General features: G+C 46.6%; 1 protein-coding gene across 1 annotated transcript in view; it reads left to right on the top strand.

The window, feature by feature from the left end:
- The window catches only part of LOC132687117 (myosin-13), a 64,302-nt gene that overhangs the window by 1,280 nt on the left and 40,669 nt on the right, over positions 1 to 22,353 (top strand). Inside the window, exons 2-11 of the mRNA XM_078437746.2 lie at positions 2,671 to 2,721; positions 10,639 to 10,855; positions 12,423 to 12,566; positions 12,655 to 12,811; positions 14,914 to 14,941; positions 15,029 to 15,140; positions 16,273 to 16,365; positions 18,594 to 18,657; positions 18,749 to 18,847; positions 18,957 to 19,060. Coding sequence (XP_078293872.2) covers positions 2,671 to 2,721; positions 10,639 to 10,855; positions 12,423 to 12,566; positions 12,655 to 12,811; positions 14,914 to 14,941; positions 15,029 to 15,140; positions 16,273 to 16,365; positions 18,594 to 18,657; positions 18,749 to 18,847; positions 18,957 to 19,060 — 1,069 coding nt within the window. The remainder of the gene's footprint in view (positions 1 to 2,670; positions 2,722 to 10,638; positions 10,856 to 12,422; positions 12,567 to 12,654; positions 12,812 to 14,913; positions 14,942 to 15,028; positions 15,141 to 16,272; positions 16,366 to 18,593; positions 18,658 to 18,748; positions 18,848 to 18,956; positions 19,061 to 22,353) is intronic.

Here is a 22,353-nt window from a genome sequence, read left to right as displayed (position 1 = left end):
GGCGCAGTCGGTTAAACGTCCGACTTCAGCCAGGTCACGATCTCACGGTCCGTGAGTTCGAGCCCCGCGTCAGGCTCTGGGCTGATGGCTCGGAGCCTGGAGCCTGTTTCCGATTCTGTGTCTCCCTCTCTCTCTGTCCCTCCCCCGTTCATGCTCTGTCTCTCTCTGTCCCACAAATAAATAAAAAAACGTTGAAAAAAAAAAATTAAAAAAAAAAAAAAAAAAAAATTAAAAAAAAAAAACTAAAAAGCAAACACAAAAATTCTTCACAATCTAGGAACAATTAGCACAGGGAAAAACCCACTACGAAAAACTAATTACTCTGATGACTGCTTTCCATCATCCTCCCAGATGCCTGGATTTTTTTTTTAACAATAAATAAATAAATAACACTGGATGTGTTAAATGGTTGATCTTAAATTTTCCAGAAACTTCTGAGAAGAGGCACGCACCATTCCATATCAATGCTAGCTAGCTGAGATGGCACGGACTTACCGTCCGTGCTATTGATTGCCCATTGCTTGACAATTCATCCTGTGGTTCTGCCCTTCACTGACCTTCTTAGCACACCCTGCCCCAGTGCACTCAGCCCCTAGGACTCTCTAAGTCTCAAAGATCTGTGTCCAACGTCAAAATCCCTACGCAGCTGACTTGGCATTATGCAGCCTCCGCTGGTCATTTATCCAAGTAATTTAACAAGAGTGAGAGATCAGGGCTACGACGCATTTACATCTCACAAGTAAATGGTGATCCCCCAAATATAGCCAAGTTGGAGTGCTGGGCTGGCAGATTTGGGAGTATAAAGAGAGCTGGGGGGCCACACTCTCGAAACTGCTTCGCCGCAGCATCTCAAGGTAAGTGCTCACAAGTGCCCCCTTGTTTGCTCCGTGTAGCTGTGATTAAACCTCATCAGGTTACAGGTCAAGGAGGTACGGCCACACGGTAGTCGTTATTGAAGACCTACTAAGCGCAAGGTCTGGTGTTAAGGGTAAGACAGGTGACAATACGGGAAGATAGATAATTACCTTTCAAAAAGCTCTTACAAGGAGGAAAAAGACAAGACTGTAAGCAATTAGGAGACCAAAAGGTATGTAACCTGCAGAATAAAACTGAATATGACGCATCATTCCGCCTCTCTCCTAATTGTTTAGGTACGTGTTACACCACGCGGTTAGCAAATAAACATGTTAATTTGTGATATCTCTTCTGTGATTGCCTTGAACTATTATTTGAAATTTTTATGGTTATTTAAAAATTGTTTCCCATGTCAGGATTTCTGGGAGATGATTGCAGGAAGAAGCTCTCCCAAGCATTCTATCCATCCTAGGATGCCCCGTGGGCATGATTAGCTGGTGTCCAAGACTGGTCTTGCACAGCGTGCCTTGTGGACGGTGGGCTGGGTCACGTCTGACACTGCATCCATCAGAGGGGCCCCAGGCTTGGGAGACTCTGATTCCAGGCCATCATCTCCACCTGAGTACCTCCTGTAATGCATTCACAGGGCTAAGAGAAATCCTGGAGATTATTCTGGTCCATCTGTCTCGTTTAGCAGAAGGAAACCAAAGTTCAAAGAAATTACAAGAGCTTCTTGATGGAACCAGGGTTAGAAAACAGATTCTGCCTCCACGTCTTACTTGTTTTAAACTAAGGACTCAGAATATAATATGTAATCACTGAATTTTTTCCTGAAAATTTTGGTAAGAATTTCAGGGGATATAGCTGGAGATGATCAGAGACTCAAAAGAGAAAGAGATGGAAAGGGCAACAGAAATAATAAGCCAAGTGTTGAAATGTCTCTTCCTGCCCAAATGGTATTTCATGACAGGTCCCCTGGTTCCATAGAAGTACTGTGGAATAAATGGGAAGTTTGCTTAAATTAGATTTGATGTCAAAAATGTTCAGACTCTCACGGCTCCTAGAGATCGTCACGTAGGTTATAAACTGCTAGACTGGAGATGCTTTAGTCCTAGACGAATTTTCAGCTGCCCTCCCTAACCTTCATCCTCTCTAGGAGAATGTAGACTATTCAAGGGAGTGTTTTTCCTACACGCCTGAAAGAGGCTTTGCCTACAATTCACACCTTTCTCTTATTTCCAAATGAATTAACTACTGGCTTTAAGCATCCAGGTTAAATTTGGATCATTTCCTCTCCCTCCTTTCTTTTTTTTTTCCTGACCGCTCACAGCCCCCTACTCTCAGCCAGAAGCATCATCTCCTTAAGGCCCCATAGCATTTCATCAGCCTCTTTCAGAATTTATGTTACTTTTCCTTGGTTGACAATTTATTTGATCGTGTCTCTTTAACTCTTACTAAATTTTGCATTCACGTAGGGCAGAGACCATCTTTATTCTTCTTTGCACCTCATCTTAAAGAACTGACATGGTACTTTGCACACACAGAAGATACTTTTTAAAAAGATATAAACTGTATGTTGTCATTAACCAATTATTTAAAGAATAATCATTTAACCAAAGGGGGGGAGTGGCAAATTTAATTCCATCCCACATCTGCTGTGTACCTTTTTAAAAGCAGAACTTGCAGCAAACACAGTTTCTATATTTATTTAAACTGTTATATAAATATATATGTTATATATATATATATTTATTTATTTAGAGTTCACTTGTTCTTTGTTTGTGTTTGGTTTTGGTTTCTGAAATGACCCCCAAGAAGACACATTGCTCCTGAAGGACACCGACCATCGCTTTGGAAACCAAGAAGGTAAGAGTCAATTTCAACCAGATTTGAAATTAGCAAACTTTGTTTTACCTATTTTCATTCCGACTGCGCTCATAAGGAGCTGAAATTGAGGAAACTGAAACCAATTACTTAAGTATTCCTAAAGGCAGATTTCAAAATACGCAGGTTTTACCAAATGAAGAATAGTTCCCCAAATTTGCTCATTATCCTAATAGGCATAAAATACAGTGCAGAATTTTGACACACAAGCTCCAGGTCAATATAGTTAGTTGGCCCAGAAGGTAACGTTCAACGTTCATACTGTCATGATTCAGTCTTCACACACAGGCTAACCTTGCTGTTCCTTGAGCAGTCTACATCATTGAATCCACCCAACTATGCCTTTCCTCCGAGAAAACAGAGATCGATTCAAACCTATACTAATAAAAAGCCCTTTCCTTCCCACCTCCCTGCAAGATTTGCATTTACTAGAGACAATTCCAGATGACTTAGGACCAAGGACACCAAAGTATAATTGAGTCATGACCCCACCATTGCCGACAAGATATGGTGGCTGAGGAACTCCCAGCCTGAAGGGGGATGAAAGAAATTCAAGAGCGACATCAGGTGCCCTGACGGCGAACAGATAAAGGGGGGTGGGGCACTCAGAAGGTGGCAATGGAGATTAAGTGGACCAGGGTGGCTGTCTCAGAAGACCCCCAAGGACAGGAACAGAGTTGGGGGATGAAGAGACAGGGCTGCATGGGCATATAAGCCCAGATCCAGTTTTTGAAACAGAGAAGATGCTAATTAAGGGACTTGGGGAGGGCAGCGTCCAGGAGCACCATGAGTCACGCCTAGAGAGTTGGATCAGACCTAACAAGGCAAAGCTGATCAGCCAAGAATGAATGGTTTTATCCTTGGGTCGCAGAGCACAGTTGCATAACTATGACGAGAAGATCTGACTTAGCAACCGCACGCACGCAGAGGATTGAGGGGGTTTTGCTTGACGGTGAGCGGTGAGTCAGCAGGGGGACGGGGCTGCCAAAAGGCAGTCGCCACCTCGGGCGTTGCACCTGGGTCAAGAGAGGGGAGGGCACAAGGTGATGGAGGACGACATGTGGTTTGGATGTCATACTTTGAGAGATTAACAGCAGTGGGTTCGCCATGACAGTAGAGGAGAGTCAGAAGCACATCACGGAGGAAGCAGGTGAAGGTGGGATGGAGGCCGTTCAGCATGGAGAAGAGAAAGCTAAGAAGAACCAGAGAAGCCGCCAGATGGGTTCAGAGTTGTCTTGTGGGCAGAAGGCTCGCACTCCCCCTGTTGTTACCAAGAGCCGGGATGCGGGTGGGTCTTCCAGCAGTTACAACAAGCCAGATTTTAGTCTCCACCACAAAGAATCTTGAGCCCGTGAAAACTGTCCAAAACAAAGAGAGCTGTCCCTAACGGTGTTCAAGGAGGAGGGATAACCCCTTTTCCAGAATGTTGCTGACACGACTCGTGCCTCATCCTGGTAGTAAAATTAGGAGATCCTGGGTTCCGAGTCACGGTTAGAGTAGTGGCTAAAAGGAAAGAATCTGCACTTTAAAACTGATCGTGACTTGAAACCCACAGGAAAGTCTTGTTTCTCTGAGATGCCTAAAAATAGTTTGTCTGTGGGCTATTGTGGTTGTCCCCATCTTCAGGCTCTATTCTTACGCACGGTCACACATTCTGTGATATACCCATTTAACACCAGTACTGTTAAGTCCCTTAATGTTTTTTTTACATGGATTCCTTTTTTTCTTCGATTTTTTTTAATGTTTATTTATTTTTGAGAGAGAGAGCATGGGGGAGGGACAGAGAGACAGGATCCGAAGCAGGCTCTGCGCCAACACCAGAGACCCCACCGCGGGATTCGAATTCGTGAACCCTGAGATCATGACCTGAGCCGAAGTCAGATGCTTAACCCACTGAGCCACCCAGGCGCCCCTTCTTTGATTCGTTTTTTTGGTCACCCTACCCTGGATGCTTGCTATGAAAGTGTGGACCACCAGCTGAGACATTTGTTAGATCTTCAGAATTTCGATCCCACCCCAGACCTGCTGCATCAACACATGCATTTCAGCAACACGCCCAGGTGGATTCATCCGCACGCCAACGTGTGAGAAAAACACTGCCTTATATCACATCACCGGCATCAACGGGAACAGCACACTCTCTAAATGGGAGCTCATATCAATCACCCTGTTTGATCCATTTTAATTTTCTTCACATTTTTCATAAAATATTATCTCTGATCATGAGAAGCATCTTACAATCAGTGAAATGAGGACTGTAGTGAGGTGCGTTTTTTTTTTTTATTTCTGAAACATGAAATAATTTACCTCGCAATTGATGACAGTTAGGTTTTGATACACTAATAGATTTAACGAACGCATAATTATTACAATTAAGAAATATTTGCCTAAGGTCATTTTGTGCAGGACCGATGGACCATGCCATGGTTTTGGAAAGAGTGGTTTCAGGAGAACAAAATAATGACTCAAGCTAGTAGTTCCCAAACATCGCTGGGTTTGAGGCCCTTGGGAAGAATTCAGGTTCCCCAGCCTCAGCCACAGAGATTCTGTTGCCAATGATTGACGTAGATCATTTTCCAGCACTGGGTATCATGCTGAATGCTAACCCATGCTAAATCATGTAAGGTCATACACCTGTAACCTGACAAGATTCCCTCATTGTGCCAACAACTCTCAAGTGTAACCTGCAGATCTTCAGAGATTCCTAAGAACTTTTCAGGAGGAACAGGAGATCCAGACAATTTTCATAATAATGCCTAGATACTATTTGCCTTGTCTCACTGTGTTAACCTAATGATGCAAAACAAGGGTGGGCAAGACTTCCGGTGCTTTATTACAAATCAAGGGATGCCACCAAGCCAGACTAGTTGGAAAAAAAATTGTTTTTAATTTAAAAAGCCAGTTTTGGGGGCACCTGGGTGGCTCGGACGACTCAGTATCCAACTTTGGCTCAGGTCATGATCTCACAGTTCATGAGGTTCTGCGAGTTCCAGTCCTGCACTGGGCTCTCTGCTGTCAGCACAGAGCCTTCTTCAGATCCTCTGTCTCCCTTGCTCTCTGCCCCTCCCCCACTTTCTCTCTCTCTCCCTCTCTCTCTCTCAAAAATAAGTGAAACATTTAAAAATTCTTTTTTCAACGTTTTTTTTTAATTTTTTTTTTATTTTTGGGACAGAGAGAGACAGAGCATGAACGGGGGAGGGGCAGAGAGAGAGGGAGATACAGAATTGGAAACAGGCTCCAGGCTCCGAGCCATCAGCCCAGAGCCTGACGCGGGGCTCGAACTCGCGGACCGCGAGATCGTGACCTGGCTGAAGTCGGACGCTTAACCGACTGCGCCACCCAGGCGCCCCCATTTAAAAATTCTTAAAAAACTAAATTAAAAAATAAAAGCCAGTTGTACTTAAAAATTACTTACAATTTCCAGCAACAAAAATTATTAATTTTAGCATCCTTCAATTCTTGCATACATATATTTAGAATATTCTCTGCGATGAAATGGGAAGTCTGTGGAAGGCACTCCTGCTACGTACCAGAGTTAGGTGGTTGTCTCCAGGAAAAGCACATGCACAGTTGCTTGAGTTGCAATATGAGCTAGCCACTATATTCACACGGTGCCATCAATACTTGAAAGAAATGTGGTTTTCCAGAACTGGATATTTGGCAGACATGTTCTCAGAAAGGAATGAAGCCTGCTTATCATTTCGAGAAAAACACCTGACAGTATTTGTTACTAATGATACAGTTGAACTTTCTTTTTTTTTTAATGCTTATTTATTTTTTGAGAGAGAGAGACAGAGCATGAGTGGGGGAGGGGCAGAGAGAGAGGGAGACACAGAATCCGAAGCAGGCTCCAGGCTCCGAGACATCAGCACAGAGCCCGATGCAGGGCTCGAACCTACAAACTGTAAGATCATGACCTGAGCCGAAGTCAGACGCTTAACTGACTGAGCCACCCAGGTGGTCCTATATTTGAGCTTTCAAGCAAAAATTAGAATTTTTGAATACTTGCATCTGCTACCACTAACTTGACAACTTCCTAATACTTGAAGAATTTTCTAATGAAGTCAATGCAGACATTGATAATTGTGATTGTTTCATATACTGTATCGAAACATGTTAACATTTGGAAGTTTCGTATAACTCAGGGAACCAGTATTTTCCAAGGGACTCACGTATGATGTTCACAGGTGGGAAAAGATCCATTCAAAGTTCAAATACAGGGGGCGCCTGGGTGGCTCAGTCAGTTAAGCGTCCAACTTAGCTCAGGTCATGGTCTCGCAGTTCATGGGTTTGAGCCCCACATCGTACAAAATATTCCTAGATACAGTTTCAGGTTTTATTCCACATTGCAATTAGCCTTTAAGGAACTACCACTTGTCATGTTTTGGTACAATATCTAAGAAGAATATTCACAATTATTTGAAAAGACAATGAAAATACTCTCTCCTTTTCCAAACTACGTAACTGTAGAAGGCCAGATTTTCTGTATTTACTTTAACAAAAATAAAACAAATAAGCAAGGCACGCCTGGGTGGCTCAGTTGGTTAAGCATCCGACCTCGGCTCAGGTCATGATTTCACGGACATGGGTTTGAGCCCCGCATTGGGCTCTGTGCTGACAGCTCAGAGCCTGGAGCCTGCTTCGGATTCCATGTCTCCCTCTCTCTCTGCTCCTAACCCACTCATGCTCTGTCTTGCTCTTTCAAAAATAAATAAATGTGAAAAAAAATTAACAACAAAAATAAAACTTCCAGTAACAGACTGAGTACAGAAGCAGGCATGAAAATCCAGCTGTCTTTTATTCAGCAGACATTAAAGAAAGTTGCAAAAATAAGAAACAATGCTACTCTTCACACTAATTCATTTTTGTTCTGGAAAATATAGTCATTTGCATAAAAATGTATTATTTACACTAACAGGTAATGGATTTGATAGTAATTTTATTTTACTTATTTTTTAAGTTTATTTTGGGGGGGGAGGGGCAGAGAGAAAAGGAGAGAGAAGTCTAAGTAAGTGCCACACTGCCAGCACAGAGCCCAACATGGGACTCAAACCCACAAAGCGTGAGATCGTGACCTGAGCCGAGATCGAGAGTTGGATGCTTAGCCAACTGAGCCCCCTAGGTGTCCCTAATAGTAATTTTAAACGAATTAATGAATATTTTTAAATGCTCTCCACTTTAATTTCTAATGTCTAGTCTCTCCTCTGAAAATCTAACCACCATGGTTCAGCAGAGGCACTGACCAAAGTAGAATTACGATGCAGCCTAGCTGAATAAGGCCCAGAGGGAAGCAAATGCTTCTCTGCCTGTAGGAATAAAACCCCGCAGTGGCACCAGAAGGAATAATAAAACAACTGTTACCCATGAAGAGCAATTTCATAACGGGTAAGCTGGGGGAGACTGACTTCCAAGAGAGAACCATAAACAGTTCAATCCTCCTACTTTTAATAGGAAACGTAAAAGGCCTTATTAGAAAAAGAGATGAACTTCTCTTAAGAGAGCTATGGGGATACATATGTGTAACATCACTCTATAATCAGTTACAGGAGAACAAGTAGGAGGGAAACAGGAGGGAAAGGGAAGGTGGGTAACTGGGGGAAAAGAAGTGGAGGGGCCCCGGGGGGGGGGGCGGTCAGAATCCAAAGAGGGTGGGATAAGCAGGTGCAGAGGCAGAAAAGGAGTCTGAGAGTCACAGCATCTGCAGGGGCCTTAGAAATAAGCTAGACTTGCGACCTCATTTTAAGTGGAAATAGAGGGGCGCCTGGGTGGCTCAGTTGGTTGAGTGTCGACTTCGGCTCAGGTCATGATCTCACAGTTTGTGAGTTCGAGCCCCACGTCAAGCTCTGTGCTGACAGCTCGGATGGAGGCTGGAGCCTGCTTCAAATTCTGTGTGTCTCTCTCTGCTCCTCCCCTGCTTGTGGTGTCTCTCTCTCTCTCTCTCTCTCAAAAATAAATAAACATTTTTTAAAAATTATGTGGAAACAGAGGCCCGGTGAAGCTAAGTGGTTTGACCAAGTGCAGCACTGGGACGTTAAAGCCAGGTTTTCTGGCTTCTAAGCAGGGAAAATACATAGAAGGATCAATGAAGGGGGGGGTGGTTTGGGGAGGGAGGGATAGGATGGAGGGAGGGAAAGGGGAGAGAGGGATGGGGAGAGCCACGTGTACACATACTCACACACACACACACCAGCCAGTGAGTTGTAAGGCAGCTGTTAATCTAATTAAACACTGCCTGTCACACCCTGACACTGTTACACACAAGTGAAATTTGGAGGACACTGCACGATGGTCAATACCTCTCAAGTCTGCTATGCCTAGAAATCACCTGGAGATCTCATTAAAATGCAGCTTCTGGGGGCACCAGGGCGGCTCAGTCAATTCAAGCATCCGACTTCGGCTCAGGTCATGATCTCACCATTTGTGGGTTTGAGCCCCACATCGGGCTCTGTGCTGACAGCTCAGAGCCTGGAGCCTGCTTCTTCGGATCCTCTGTCTCCCTCTCTCTCTGCCCCTCTCCCACTCACACCCTGTCTCTCTCTCTCTCTCTCTCTCTCTCTCTCTCGTTTATTTATTTTTGAGACAAAGAGAGACAGAGCATGAACGGGGGAGGGTCAGAGAGAGAGGGAGACACAGAATCTGAAACAGGCTCCAGGCTCTGAGCAGTCAGCACAGAGCCCGACACAGGGCTCGAACCCACAAGCTGTGAGATCATGACCTGAGCCGAAGTCGGACGCTTAACCGACTGAGCCACCCAGGCGCCCCCCAAAAAAATTTTTTTAATGCAGCTTCTGATTCTGTATCCGGCGTGGGTTCTGCATTTCCAGCACATCCCTGGGTGGTGCAATTATAACAGGTTCAAGGACCACATTTATAAGGTTTGAGGCCAGCAGTTCTCAGATGTGGTCCCTAGACCAGCAGCAGCAGCATCACCTCGGAACTTGCTAGAAATGCAAATTCTCAGGCCCTCCCCCAGACCTACTGAATCAAAACTCCAGGGTTGGGGCCCAGCCCTCTGTGCCTTAACAAGCCCTCCAGGTAAACTCTGGTGCACATTAAAATGTAGAACCACTGTATTTGGCCATAATGCTTCCCATCAGCTTGCTACCTAGAATGTTCTAAGCGAGTGTGGCAAGACTATTTATGTTCAAGTCATTACTTTCCATTGGGCTGTATGAAATTTCTACTAGGAACTATCAACATCCCAATCATTGTTTTCAGACACCCTTAAGATTTGGGAATCTTGGGGCGCCTGGGTGGCGCAGTCGGTTAAGCGTCCGACTTCAGCCAGGTCATGATCTCGCGGTCCGTGAGTTCGAGCCCCGCGTCAGGCTCTGGGCTGATGGCTCGGAGCCTGGAGCCTGTTTCCGATTCTGTGTCTCCCTCTCTCTCTGCCCCTCCCCCGTTCATGCTCTGTCTCTCTCTGTCCCAAAAATAAAAAATAAAATAAAAAATTAAAAAAAAAAAAAAAAAAAAAAAAAAAAAGATTTGGGAATCTTAAGGGGATCTTAAGATTTGAGATCACAGGGCTCAAACAAGGTATGTCATTAAGGAAGTGCTTCCCAAGTCCTCTTTTGTTGGACTCACCTTTGTTGGGCTCACTCTGGTTGGTTCAGACTTCCTTCCGAGCGTGGAGCTGAACTAAGAGATACCCCCCCAAATCAGCACCCAGGGATGAAAACCACCCCTCAACCATTTTTCTTAGAATGCAGTCTCTCCCTTAGCTCATTGCCCCTTGCCCACTCTAAGCCCCTAGACATGGTCCTAGATTCCTCATGACCTAAATTAATCCCAGGAGCTTTTGATCCGACCCCCTGGGATGGGTAGAAATAATAGGGTGGGACCCTTCAGATTCAGGAGTCACCCCGGCTCCAGACTCAGCCATCTCCCTGGTCTTCCCAGCCCCCCTGCAGTCATGAGTTCTGATGCCGAGATGGCCATTTTTGGAGAGGCGGCTCCCTACCTGCGGAAGCCAGAGAAGGAGAGAATCGAGTCACAAAACCGCCCCTTTGATTCTAAGAAAGCCTGCTTTGCAGTAGATGATAAGGAAATGTACGTGAAAGGTATGATCCAGAGCAGGGAAAATGACAAAGTCACGGTCAAGACGCTGGATGACCGGGTAAGTGTTGATCTCAGATGTCCTTGAAAATGTGGGCATTCTCATGTACCTTTGGCGTGGAATATTGGAAATCACATGCTAGTCCGTAGCAATGTGAAGACAGAACACAACTAACGTTGATCTATTCCGTAGTGAAGTGACATTTGCAAACGCCTTCATTCCTGCTTCTTTCGTTTTTCTGGGACTTGGGCTTTGAGAGTTTTTGTGATGTTTGCTTTGGAGAAAGGAGAAGGTTAGGGTGGCAGAGGTTGGACCATTTAAGGGAAAGATCGATGCTGGTTGCTGCTGGGTGGGCCAGGCAAATGTCATTCCCTAGGCTGCAGAGTGACTTATAGAGAAAACACTAGAGGCGATTCCTAGCTTCATGTAGAATTACAGGGCACCATTCAATTCAATATTCGCTGGACGCCCACCACGCCTGGCGTCCATCGCTTTGCAGACAGAAGCAAATCTCACAACCTGCCTTCCCAAAGTTTACCATCTTGTGTAGGAATTAAGATGTGACTGACAGGTATGAGTCTCAGTTCACAAACTCAGGCATACAAGGCAGATCTTTATTTTATTTGTTGTTTGTTTATAGAACTTAACCTCTGATTTCAGCCTCTTTGCACTGAGCTGGAAATAAATTTTCTTCAGTCATTCTTGGGGGCCCCTCCCATGGTTGTGCCTCATTTTCGGAATCTTACACGGTCACACGCTGAGGATCTCACTGCTTCCCTGAATGATCTGAAAAGAAACAAGTCCCAATGTCTGAAGGTTCAGGATACACAGAATTTTCCATCTCCCCTTATGCTATCTTGGGTATCTACTCTAGTGCAGAGCAGCGGGGCAAATGAGTCTCCTTTCCTCAAGAGATTTGGCCCGTACCAACAAATCCCCGCCTTTTTGCCTTCTGAGGGGAAACCCACAGAAGGGAAATTAAGTAATAGTCTCAGAAATATACAGTTTGACCACGGACCATGGTGCAAGCCCAAATGCTGTAAATGCAAAGAATGATGGAACCCCGGAAAAGATAGGGAGACAGGAAACAGGTCACAGGGGAGGTGTCGCCTGAGCTGAACTTTGAGGGGTTCTGAACATAATTTCGGTGAAGGTACTCGAGACAAAGGAACCCATGTGAGCAGAGGTATTGAGGTGGAAATGCACAGAATACACTGGAATACTTCTTTCCAGCCTCTTGACCTTTGTCTCATATCAGCACTCACGGCAAATGGGTCGAACAGAGGCGGCCCGCCGTGCCCTGGCCTTGGCCGTCCCGAGTCCCACTTGGACCCCGAGGGCTAAAGGGCTCTATTGCTGTGCGTACCTGTGGCTCATTCCCCGAACACGGGATGGCATGCTGACAGGGGGCACCAGACCAGAACCGGTTATGCAGTTTGACCGGGATTAGGTTAATCAAGGATAGTTCTTTGTGGATCATCTCCGGGAACGGAGATGATCCATAAAGCTGTTCATGGTAATGGGGTGATCACACTGCAGTGTCTCACGACTTCCTCCACACCAGGTAGAGTGGGGTACAGAGCATTGGCTCTCCTACTCATCATGTGCTTTTCCTCTCAATCCCCAGACACTCACCCTGAACAGTGACCAGGTGTTCCCCATGAACCCTCCCAAGTTTGACAAGATCGAGGACATGGCCATGATGACGCATCTGCACGAGCCCGCCGTGCTGTACAACCTCAAAGAGCGTTACACAGCCTGGATGATCTACGTGAGTGCCCTTTGGCATCTCCTTATTAAGCCGTCCCCCTCTCCAAGTAAAGACAAGATCCACATGCTGCATTTTCTGGTTTTCTCAGACCTACTCGGGCCTCTTCTGCGTCACCGTCAACCCCTACAAGTGGCTGCCGGTGTACAACCCCGAGGTGGTGGCCGCCTACCGAGGCAAGAAGCGCCAGGAGGCCCCGCCCCACATCTTCTCCATCTCCGACAACGCCTATCAGTTCATGCTGACGGGTGAGTCATTTCTTCAATCCGTGTTTTTTACGAATAGTTTTTAGTTCCTTATTCAAGCCCTTTAATTGGACTGCTTCTCAGCTAATTATTCAAGCCCTTCGACCATCTGGATGGGGCGATGAGCAAAGGGACCTAGGGAGACTCCGATGATTGCATGATGATTTTGCAGTATCTTCCATTAGCAGCCATGGTTCATAGGCCAGTGCTGACGACTGATGCCGCGCTGCGCACATGCTTACTGGGGGGGGGGGGGGGGGGGGGACCAGGAACGCAGAGAGATGCCCTGCCCTTACCTCCACAGAATCCCCCAATATGAGCATGCTTAGAAGGGAGCCTATTAGTGGCAGCTAGAAAGCAAAGTTGGAGAAATGCGCATAGCAAAGTCCCTGCGCTGTCTTCCTCCCCAGACTCGGGTTCCTCTGTCTCTTCCCTAAATTTCCAGGAGGGCACAGGATGTAGAGATGTGACGATAGTGTCGTCTCTGAGACGACACCCTGTTTTCTGTCACTTTGACCTGTGCCACTTTCACCTGACTCGATTTGGTGCAGACTCAAGAAGCAGAAGCAAGCCTCTGAGATTTGACGACCCTGAAAGTCATCTCCTAAACCTCATGTTGTCCAGACCTCAGCCCTCCCTCTCTCACACTCAGTCCTAGACATTACTGTACATTTCATATTTGTCTGCAAATCAACTAAAGTTACATCAATTTGAAAAGGAAGATCGATAGCACTATTTTTTTTTTGTTTGAGGAGGGTTTAATATTTTTTTAATGTTTATTCATCTTTGAGAGAGAGAGAGGCAGAGCATGAGCAAGGGAGGGACAGAGAGAGAGGGAGACCCAGAATCTGAAGCAGGCTCCAGGCTCTGAGCTGTCAGCACAGAGCCCGATGTGGGGCTCGAACCCACAAACCATGAGATCATAACCTGAGTCGAAGTCAGATGCTTAACTGACTGAGCCCCCAGGTGCCCTGTGGAGGGGGGGGTGGTTTTAAAGCTTATTTACTTATTTTAAGAGAAAGAGAGAGAGAGGCATGCATGTGAGTTGGGGAGGGCCAGAGAGAGAGGGAGAGAGAGAGAGAATCTTACACAGATTCCACACTCAGAGTGGAGCCCAACATGGGGCTTGATCCCACAAACCGTGAGATCATTATCTGAGATGAAATCAATGTTTAACTGATAGAGCCACCCAAGTGCCCCCAATACCACTATTTGTATGAGTTTCTAGGGCTGCTGTGGCAAAATCCCATAAAGCAGGTGGCTCACACAACAGAAATTATTGTCTCAAAGTCTGGAGGTGGAACGTCCAAGGCTGGGGTATCAGCGTGGTTGGGTCCTTCCAAGGGCAGAGAGGCAGAATCTGTCCCCTGCCCCTCTTGCAGTTTCTGGAGGTTTCCTGGCTGTCTGTGGGGTTCCTTGGCTTGTAAAAACATCACTCTGCTTATACATTTGCCTTTACATGGTGTTCTCCCTGAGTGTATCTATCTCCAAACCTCTCCTTTTGATAAGAACCGAAATCATATTGGATTTGGGCTCCACCCACCCCAGGGCGACCTTATCTTCACCAATAGCACCTGCAAAGACCCTGTTTCCAAACAAGGTCACATTCTGAGGTCCTGGGGGTAAGGATCTCAACATATGAATTTGTGGGGGACACCACTCAACTCATAAGCGACTGTAAATGGAAAACCACGGTCACTTTCCACGAGTACAGAGTAAAGGTAAAAGAAAATCTCAATGACAACCAATCAGTGCCCATAGATTCTAATTAGAAGCCGTGCCTTCCCACAAGCCCTGAGTCTGAGACTTGTTCTTTGTTGAGAAAGGGCTGGCAAGGAGTTAAAGACCCATGAACAAGAAAAACTTGCACACTGTGGGATTCACTGTTCACTCGCCACGCTGTCCGTGGTGCACATCCCACATTTGGGAAACCTGCACCAATGGTCTCGAGGAAGATTAGACACTCCCCAGCCTCACACCCCTCGTTCAGGTCAGCGCCACATGGACCCCGACCACACCCGATGTTGCCCTGTGTTTTGTTTTTTGTTTTTTATTCCGTGTGTTTGCTGTTTCTTTATTCCGTCTTCTTCCCTCTGCATTTCCAGATCGAGACAATCAGTCCATCCTCATCACGTGAGTAACCTCTGTTTGCACCATGAGGACACGGAAGCCGGCACTGCCCCTTCCACCCTTTTATCTCCCTTACTTTTAAATCGGCAGCGGAGAATCCGGCGCGGGGAAGACCGTGAACACCAAGCGTGTCATCCAGTACTTTGCAACAATTGCGGTCACTGGGGACAAAAAGAAGGAGCAGCAGCCAGGCAAGATGCAGGTAAGCAGCTCCCTCCATCGGGAGGTTTGCGGGCATAAGTCCAACTTAAAGAGTGGGTGAGCACCAAGTGTAGGCAGTGCGCCGCGTCGTGTCCTAAGGGTGCTTGCGGGGCAGGGCGGGAGGTGGTGGCACCACAGCTCCGTCAGGAAAAGCCAGGGACAGGTGAGCAACTCACTATGCACTCCCCTCCAGGAGGGATGCTTCAGGCCAGGGGCTCTCAAAAAACAGGTGAGCGCACGTAAGAATCACCAGGAGGGCTTGTGAACGACCGATCGCTAAGCCCCTGGCCCAGAATTTCTGACCGAAATGCCAATCTCACATTCACAATGCTGACGCTTTGCATTTTCATCACGTTCCCTCTGTTCACGCAACTGGTCCAGGGATCACACTTTGAGAACCAGCTGGGCAGGACAGGAGTTTGAAAACTGCCCTGGAGACAGAAGGATAAGCAGTCGTGGTGGGGGCTGAGGGTAAAAGTTCTGCCTTCTTAAAAAAATTTTTTTTAATGTTTATTTCTGAGACAGAGAGAGACAGAGCATGAGCGGGGGAGGGGCAGAGAGAGAGGGAGACACAGAATTGGAGGCAGGCTTCAGGCTCCGAGCTGTCAGCACAGAGCCCGACATCTTCTTTAAGCGGACTTCTGAGCAATAGTTCTCATGACATATTTTTTGCTACTTAAAATTTTTTTGAGAACCACTATTTCTGTAAGTGATCTCTTGGGGCACTTTAATTGCTCAATTCTATTTATACTTCTGAATCCAAGTCTATTAGTTGGGTCCCGATGCATGCAGTAACGGGTGTATGTATTCTAAAAATCCATGCTTTATAATGAAGTGTTATCAGAGAAGAAAGGCAGCCTGAAAAATCAAGATGAAGCCTGAAATCTGGTGTGACCAGAGTCACATCAATGCTATACTAATCAGACCGTCTCCTGGATGGGACCTTGAAGCCTCCTCGGGAGGTGGGGGGTGAGGCCGTGGGTTCCTTCTCACATCTGCACTGGCCACCGGGCTGGACTGGTCAGCATCTCTCCTTGGACCCTGCCCGGAGCATACACACATTCGAGTCACCAGGGGGCTCCTTCAGGGGACAGTCCAAAGTCCTCCCTTTGTCCCTTCTTGTTTATTATTAGGGGACGCTGGAAGATCAAATCATCCAGGCCAATCCCCTGCTGGAGGCCTTTGGAAACGCCAAGACTGTGAGGAATGACAACTCCTCGAGATTTGTAAGACCCAGTCCAATTTTCCACACCCCCCCCACCCCCACCCCAGAACCAAACCCTCTCCTCAAATGCTGGATATTAAAAAATGCCACATAAACCAGAATATAGCCAGCCCTATTCTACCCTCACGTGATTCAGATCTATCTGCCCTGCTGGGATATTCTGATACACTGAAGAATGTGTTGGCTCATTCTCGGCAGAGGGAGAATTATCTGTCCCTTCCTAACTAGACAGCGACATCTCAGAGCATCCTGAAGTTACGGTGATTCAGGTTCCACAAGTAGAGAGCAATTCTTTTGTGCTAAAATTGGTCTCTTGAGGCAGAAACTTTTTGGGGGGGGGGGGGTTGCAGAGGGAGAGAGAAAATCTTAAGCAGGCTACAGGCTCAGCACAGAGCCTGATGAGGGGCTCGATCCCACGAACTGTGAGATCATGACCTGAGCCAATACCAAGAGTCAGATGCTTAACCTACTGAGCCCCCCAGACGCCCCTTGAGGTAGCACATTTTAAAATGTTGAAGTCCATTGAGCAATCTCATTGGCTTATTAGCCACATAAACCTTAGTGTGAATTAAGTGAGCAGCTTTAATTTCTCCAAGTCAGAGGCATTGGGAAAAGGAAAAGTCCTGTGAAGGCAGGAGAGCCCAAAACCTGGGAATAAGTTGATGTTGAAAATACTGAAGGATATGTTCCATCCCTCAATGTCTCACTTAAGTTTAGCTCAGCCAAAGAGGCATTGACTTCCTCCGTCGGCAAATAAACAACCAGTCCTCTACCTAACCTCACTGTACCAGGAGGTGAGCAAATACCACGAGGTGAAGCCCTCATTTATGCCTGTAGTTGCAAACGTACATCAGGACTTCACACATCTCAGGAGGTGGATAATCTCAAGCTTGTGTTTCATCGTTATTTCTCAAAGATAAAGTGGTCACCGATGAGAGAGTAGATGTAGCCATCAAGGACTGTGACAATGAGCCCTGACCTTTCTTCTTTCTTTCCCTCGGTCCTCTGTGCATTGCCCATTTGCACATCTGTCCTCCCTGTGCACAACTAAAATCTCTTGCTCGTAGGGGATCTGGGTGCATGTTACACACCAGAGATATGGTACATATATTGGCATCAAGTCAGTTATTGAGCTAACCTGGTGCCATGAGGAAGACAATGCCTTTAGACACCCCCTATAGTCCTTAGGCCTCTCCTCTTGGCCCAGACCCAGAAGTCACGATCACCCTGGTTATTCTGTCTACCTTCCGCCCACCCACCAAACATCTGCAGGCTAAAACTTCCATCATCTCCCACTGAGCAGCTAACAATACCGAAGACCAACACTCACAGTTCACTCATACCTCCACTGGCCCTACACCAACTCTTCTCAAGCTTCATTCAGAAAATATACCAGGGCATCTGGGTGGCTCAGTCATTCAAGCATCCGATTCTTGGTATTGGCTCAGGTCACGATCTCACGGTTCATGGGATCGAGCCTCCTTTGGGGCTCTGCACTGAGAGTGTGGAGCCTGCTTGGGATTCTCTCTCTCCCTATCTCTCTCAAAATAAATAAATAAGCTCAAAATAAAAGAAGAAAATATTGAGAATATTACTGAGTAACGACCACATTCTTGACTATGGGTGAATAAGCAAGGCAACATTTTTGCCCTCAAATTTGCTCACAGTTTGGTAGAGACCAATCACTCATAAAATTTCACCTCTCGCCTCCCCTCCAAAGGGGAGAACTCAGACTCTGAATGTGTATTTGGGGAGCCAGAGAGCCTGGCCTGAGCCTGGAAGCTAGGTTTGCCTGTAGTAAGCAGTAAGGGAAACCAAAGGAAGAAATCTCAGAAGGAAAAAAGGAGGTCAGCAAGACAATCCAATGAGACCCATAAAAGTTGTCATGAAGTGTTTGGGAATCCGGGTACCAGAGAGCAGGTTAAAAACCAAGGGGACAGTCTAGCGTGAGGTGGTCTCAAGCAGAAGTTGGTGAGGGAGGCTGTGGGCATCCCCAGAGCTGGAGGAACAGGGCCAGATGCTTTGGGTAGAACTATCTGAGTCTTGATGGACCCAGAATGGGGACACTGGATGCCAGGCAGACAGAGAAGAGGCAAGTCCTCTGCATCTGGCATCACTTTCTCCGTGACCCTACATTTCCCACTCATGGCTGGTAGTCCCTAGCAAAAGCCAGCCACGCTACCATATACATGAAATAATGGTGATGTTTGTCTAACTGCCATTGGACAGGGGAAATTCATTCGGATTCATTTCGGAGCCACGGGAAAGCTGGCATCTGCAGACATCGAAACCTGTGAGTCAGGGCACCCCACTGGGCACCATGGGATTTGACCACAGAGGCATCTCCCAGGGACCTCAAATCACATTATTTCCTGTTCCCTTAGATCTCTTAGAAAAATCCAGAGTGACATTTCAGCTGTCCAGTGAGAGAAGCTATCACATTTTTTACCAAATCATGTCAAACAAGAAGCCAGAACTAATCGGTAAGGTCTTAGGGGTTATTGCTCTCATCTTCCAAATCAGTCACGTAGGAAAAACACCCCGCGTACGAGGTGCGCGAGGCGCTGATGGGACCTCCTTCGTGTTTCACAGACTTGCTCCTCATTTCAACCAATCCCTTTGACTTCCCCTTCGTGAGCCAAGGAGAGGTCACCGTGGCCAGCATCGATGACAGTAAAGAGCTACTGGCAACTGATGTAAGCATCTTTTCTCCTTCCTCCTTCCTCCTTTCTTTCTGTGTGGAATCACTGAGCTTGTGAACGGAGAGGCATCCTAGCGATCTAATGAGAAACGGGGCCCCAGAGATGTTAGGTGATCAGACCCAAGATCTCAGAGATGGAGATGTCAAGACAATTCGTCCAGATTGCACCCCTCCCAAGCACCCAGCACCACCTCAGCAGATCCCTTGGGGGATCCAGAACATTCTCCCAAACAGGACTTCCCGTTCCCTTCTCCAGCACTTTAGATGTTCACACGTATAAGGTTTTGAAAGGTTTCGTTGGAACTTCTCAGGTTACAAAACCATCTGCACGGTTCTTTAAGAAAAAATTTAAAAAAAAATTTTTTTTAATGTTTATTTATTTCTGAGACAGAGAGAGACAGAGAGTGAGTGGGGGAGGGGCAGAGAGAGAGAGGGAGACACAGAATTGGAGGCAGGCTTCAGGCTCCGAGCTGTCAGCACAGAGCCGGACACGGGGCTCAAACTCGAGAGATCATGACCCAAGCCTAAGTCAGACGCTTAACTGACTGAGCCACCCAAGCGCCCCAAGAAAAATTTTAAGACACAGCCAAGTATGAAGCAGGAAAGATAACCCACTCTGTAGCAGACGCTCCACTCCTCAGGCTACCTGCCCACTCAGGCTCACCTTCAGCTCCCACATCCTTAGCGCACCCATCGGCCCCCACCCCCAGCCGTTAGCTTTGGGAAGCATTTCTAAGGTTAATAACTAGAATAATAATAACGAAGTGCATTGAGCACTTACATGAGCTAGGAACTAAGATAAGGGCTTTGTCCGTGTTACCTTGTTTAAGCCTCCCCCAAACCTGTGATAGAGGTAACGACTATGACTTCTGAGTCACAAAGATGGAAGCGGAGTCTTAGAAGAAAAAAACACACAATTTGCTCAAAGACAGAGTTTGTAAATGTTAGAGCGTTTGAAGCCAGATCTGCCCAACCCCAGGACTTCCTTTTTTTTTTTTTTTTTTTTTAATTAATTGCACTTTTAACGGACAGACATCATCTCTGGGCAATTCATCTCCACTGCTGTTGGCTCTGCCCTCACAGGACCCATAAGAGCTGGTGGAAAGGGGTCTTGTCCAACAGGCTGGGGGCACTGTCCAGTGCCAGCTCCTTGGCTTTCATTTTGTGACATTTCCGGGTGACGCTAATTGTTTTAAGACAAGAGAATGTGGGGCGCCTGGGTGGCTCAGTCGGTTAAGTGTCCAACTTCAGCTCAGGTCATGATCTCGCGGTTCATGAGTTCAAGCCCCGTGTCGGGCTGTGTGCTGATAGCTTGGAGCCTAGAGCCTGCTTCTGATTCTGTGTCTCCCTCTCTCTCTGCTCCTCCCCTGTTCTCTCTCTCTCTCTCTCTCAAAAATAAACATTAAAAAAAAAGACAAGAAGAGAATGTTCTTGGGCAAATAAACTTTAGTTAACTCAAACCTAGCTATATATATTTTTACCAATTTTCCCCAGCCCTTACCAACTGATGAAGATGGAAAGATTGGGTTAATGACCTGGGCAAAGTCTCCCCAGCCCCTAAGAAAGAGCCTCTTAGATAATTTTTAAATTTTTTTTTTTGTGATTGTTATTTATTTTTGAGGGGGAGGGAGGGGAAGAGAGAAAAGGAGACACAGACTCTGAGGCAGGCTCCAGGCTCTGAGCCATCAGCACAGAGCCCAGCGCAGGGCTCGAATTCATGAACCACGATATCATGACCCCAACTGAAGTCGGATGTTCAACCGACTGAGCTACCCAGGCGCCCCTTAGGTAATTCCTAAAGTCACCAAAGATGTCTCAGGTCCTCAGCATAGGTCCCCAGCTGTCAGGGGCCGACACTGTTCATCCCTCTCATGGAGCTTTTCCTGGGCGATGGTTTATGGCCGAGCAGAAGGGGATTTCTCCCTTCCAGAGACTGCGTTCTCCAAGAGGGTCCCCAGACAGTAATGCTTTCACCTGGTTCCTTTCAAAATTTAATGAAAGGTTTTCTCTCTTAACCTACAATGACCCCTTCCTAGGACACAGATATGCATCTGATGGGGTGGGATATGGAGTCAAGGAGGCCATCACGGCCTCTCATCCTGCAGGTTTGCTCCTGGCATGGACTCTCCCTCTCCAAAAGGGGGCACGACCCCAAGAGTGCCATCCTGCTGACACTGACCAACCTGCTCACCAGCACGTCCATACATGTCAAATCCACCAGTGGGGATTGCTTAGGCTCAGGCTGCAAGGCCTACTGCATAGTCAACACATACACCCCAGAGAAGGAGTCGCTAATTTAAGTCTTTGTGGTAGATGACGGGCCAAGGGCTGTCAGACCAAATCAGCAACCACTGTAGGCTCTGAAGTGACCCAAGCACTTGGTCCGGCCCCAGTTTTATCCCATCCTGCCTGTGTGACTTGGGGCAGGTCACTTATCCTTTTAGAACCTCAGGTCTCACCTGTAACTTTGGAAACATCTGCACACCTAGAAGGTTCTCATAGCGACCTAACGGGGCGATATATGGATGTGCCTAGCACAGGTAGGCTCTGCAAAAGTTTTCCCCTTCCTTATTTGAAAAATGGTGGCATTCTCTTCCATGACTGTCCCTTGAGGCTCTAGTTGCCTGGGGCGCCATATTGTCTCAATTCTGAGCAACACCAGAATTCCTGGCTTACAATGCCAGGCTTTCAAGCTGCTGGACACTTCCTCAGACACTCTCCATGACACTTCCTTCTCCTGCTATCACACAATGGTTCCCAACGGCCTCCTCCAGAAAACAGCCCCAAATCTATGTATAAAGGATTCAAATCAGTTCTTACAGACGATTCACATTTTCTTCCATAATCTCCCCCTCCCACATAAACATGTTAGAGAAATGGATTTTAAATCAAATATATATATATACGTATATATATATATATATATATATATATATATATATATTTTTTTTTTTTTTTTTTTTTTTTTTTTTTTGAGAGAGAGAGAGAGAAAACAAGCAGGGGAGGGGCAGAGAGAGAGGGAGACAGAATCCCAAGCAGGCTCCACACTGTCAGCACAGAGCACGACGGCTGGGCTCAAACTCACAAACCATGAGATCATGACCTGAGCTGAAATCAAGAGTCAGACGCTTAACCGACAGAGCCACCCAGGCGCCACAAAGAAATGGCTTTTAACCCCTATCTTAACACATCCCACCTGTCAACCACTCCTTTGGGCAAATGCCATCTCCCGGGCTGTACAGAAAGGGTGAGGTCTTCACCAGGGAAAACAGAGTCTCTGTGACAACT

The sequence above is a fragment of the Panthera onca genome, chromosome E1 (genome assembly GCF_046562875.1).
Source record: "Panthera onca isolate mPanOnc1 chromosome E1, mPanOnc1 haplotype 2, whole genome shotgun sequence".
Lineage (NCBI taxonomy): Eukaryota > Metazoa > Chordata > Mammalia > Carnivora > Felidae > Panthera > Panthera onca.
The sequence above is the reverse complement of the archived record's forward strand: the minus strand, read 5'-3'. Positions and strand labels throughout refer to the sequence as shown.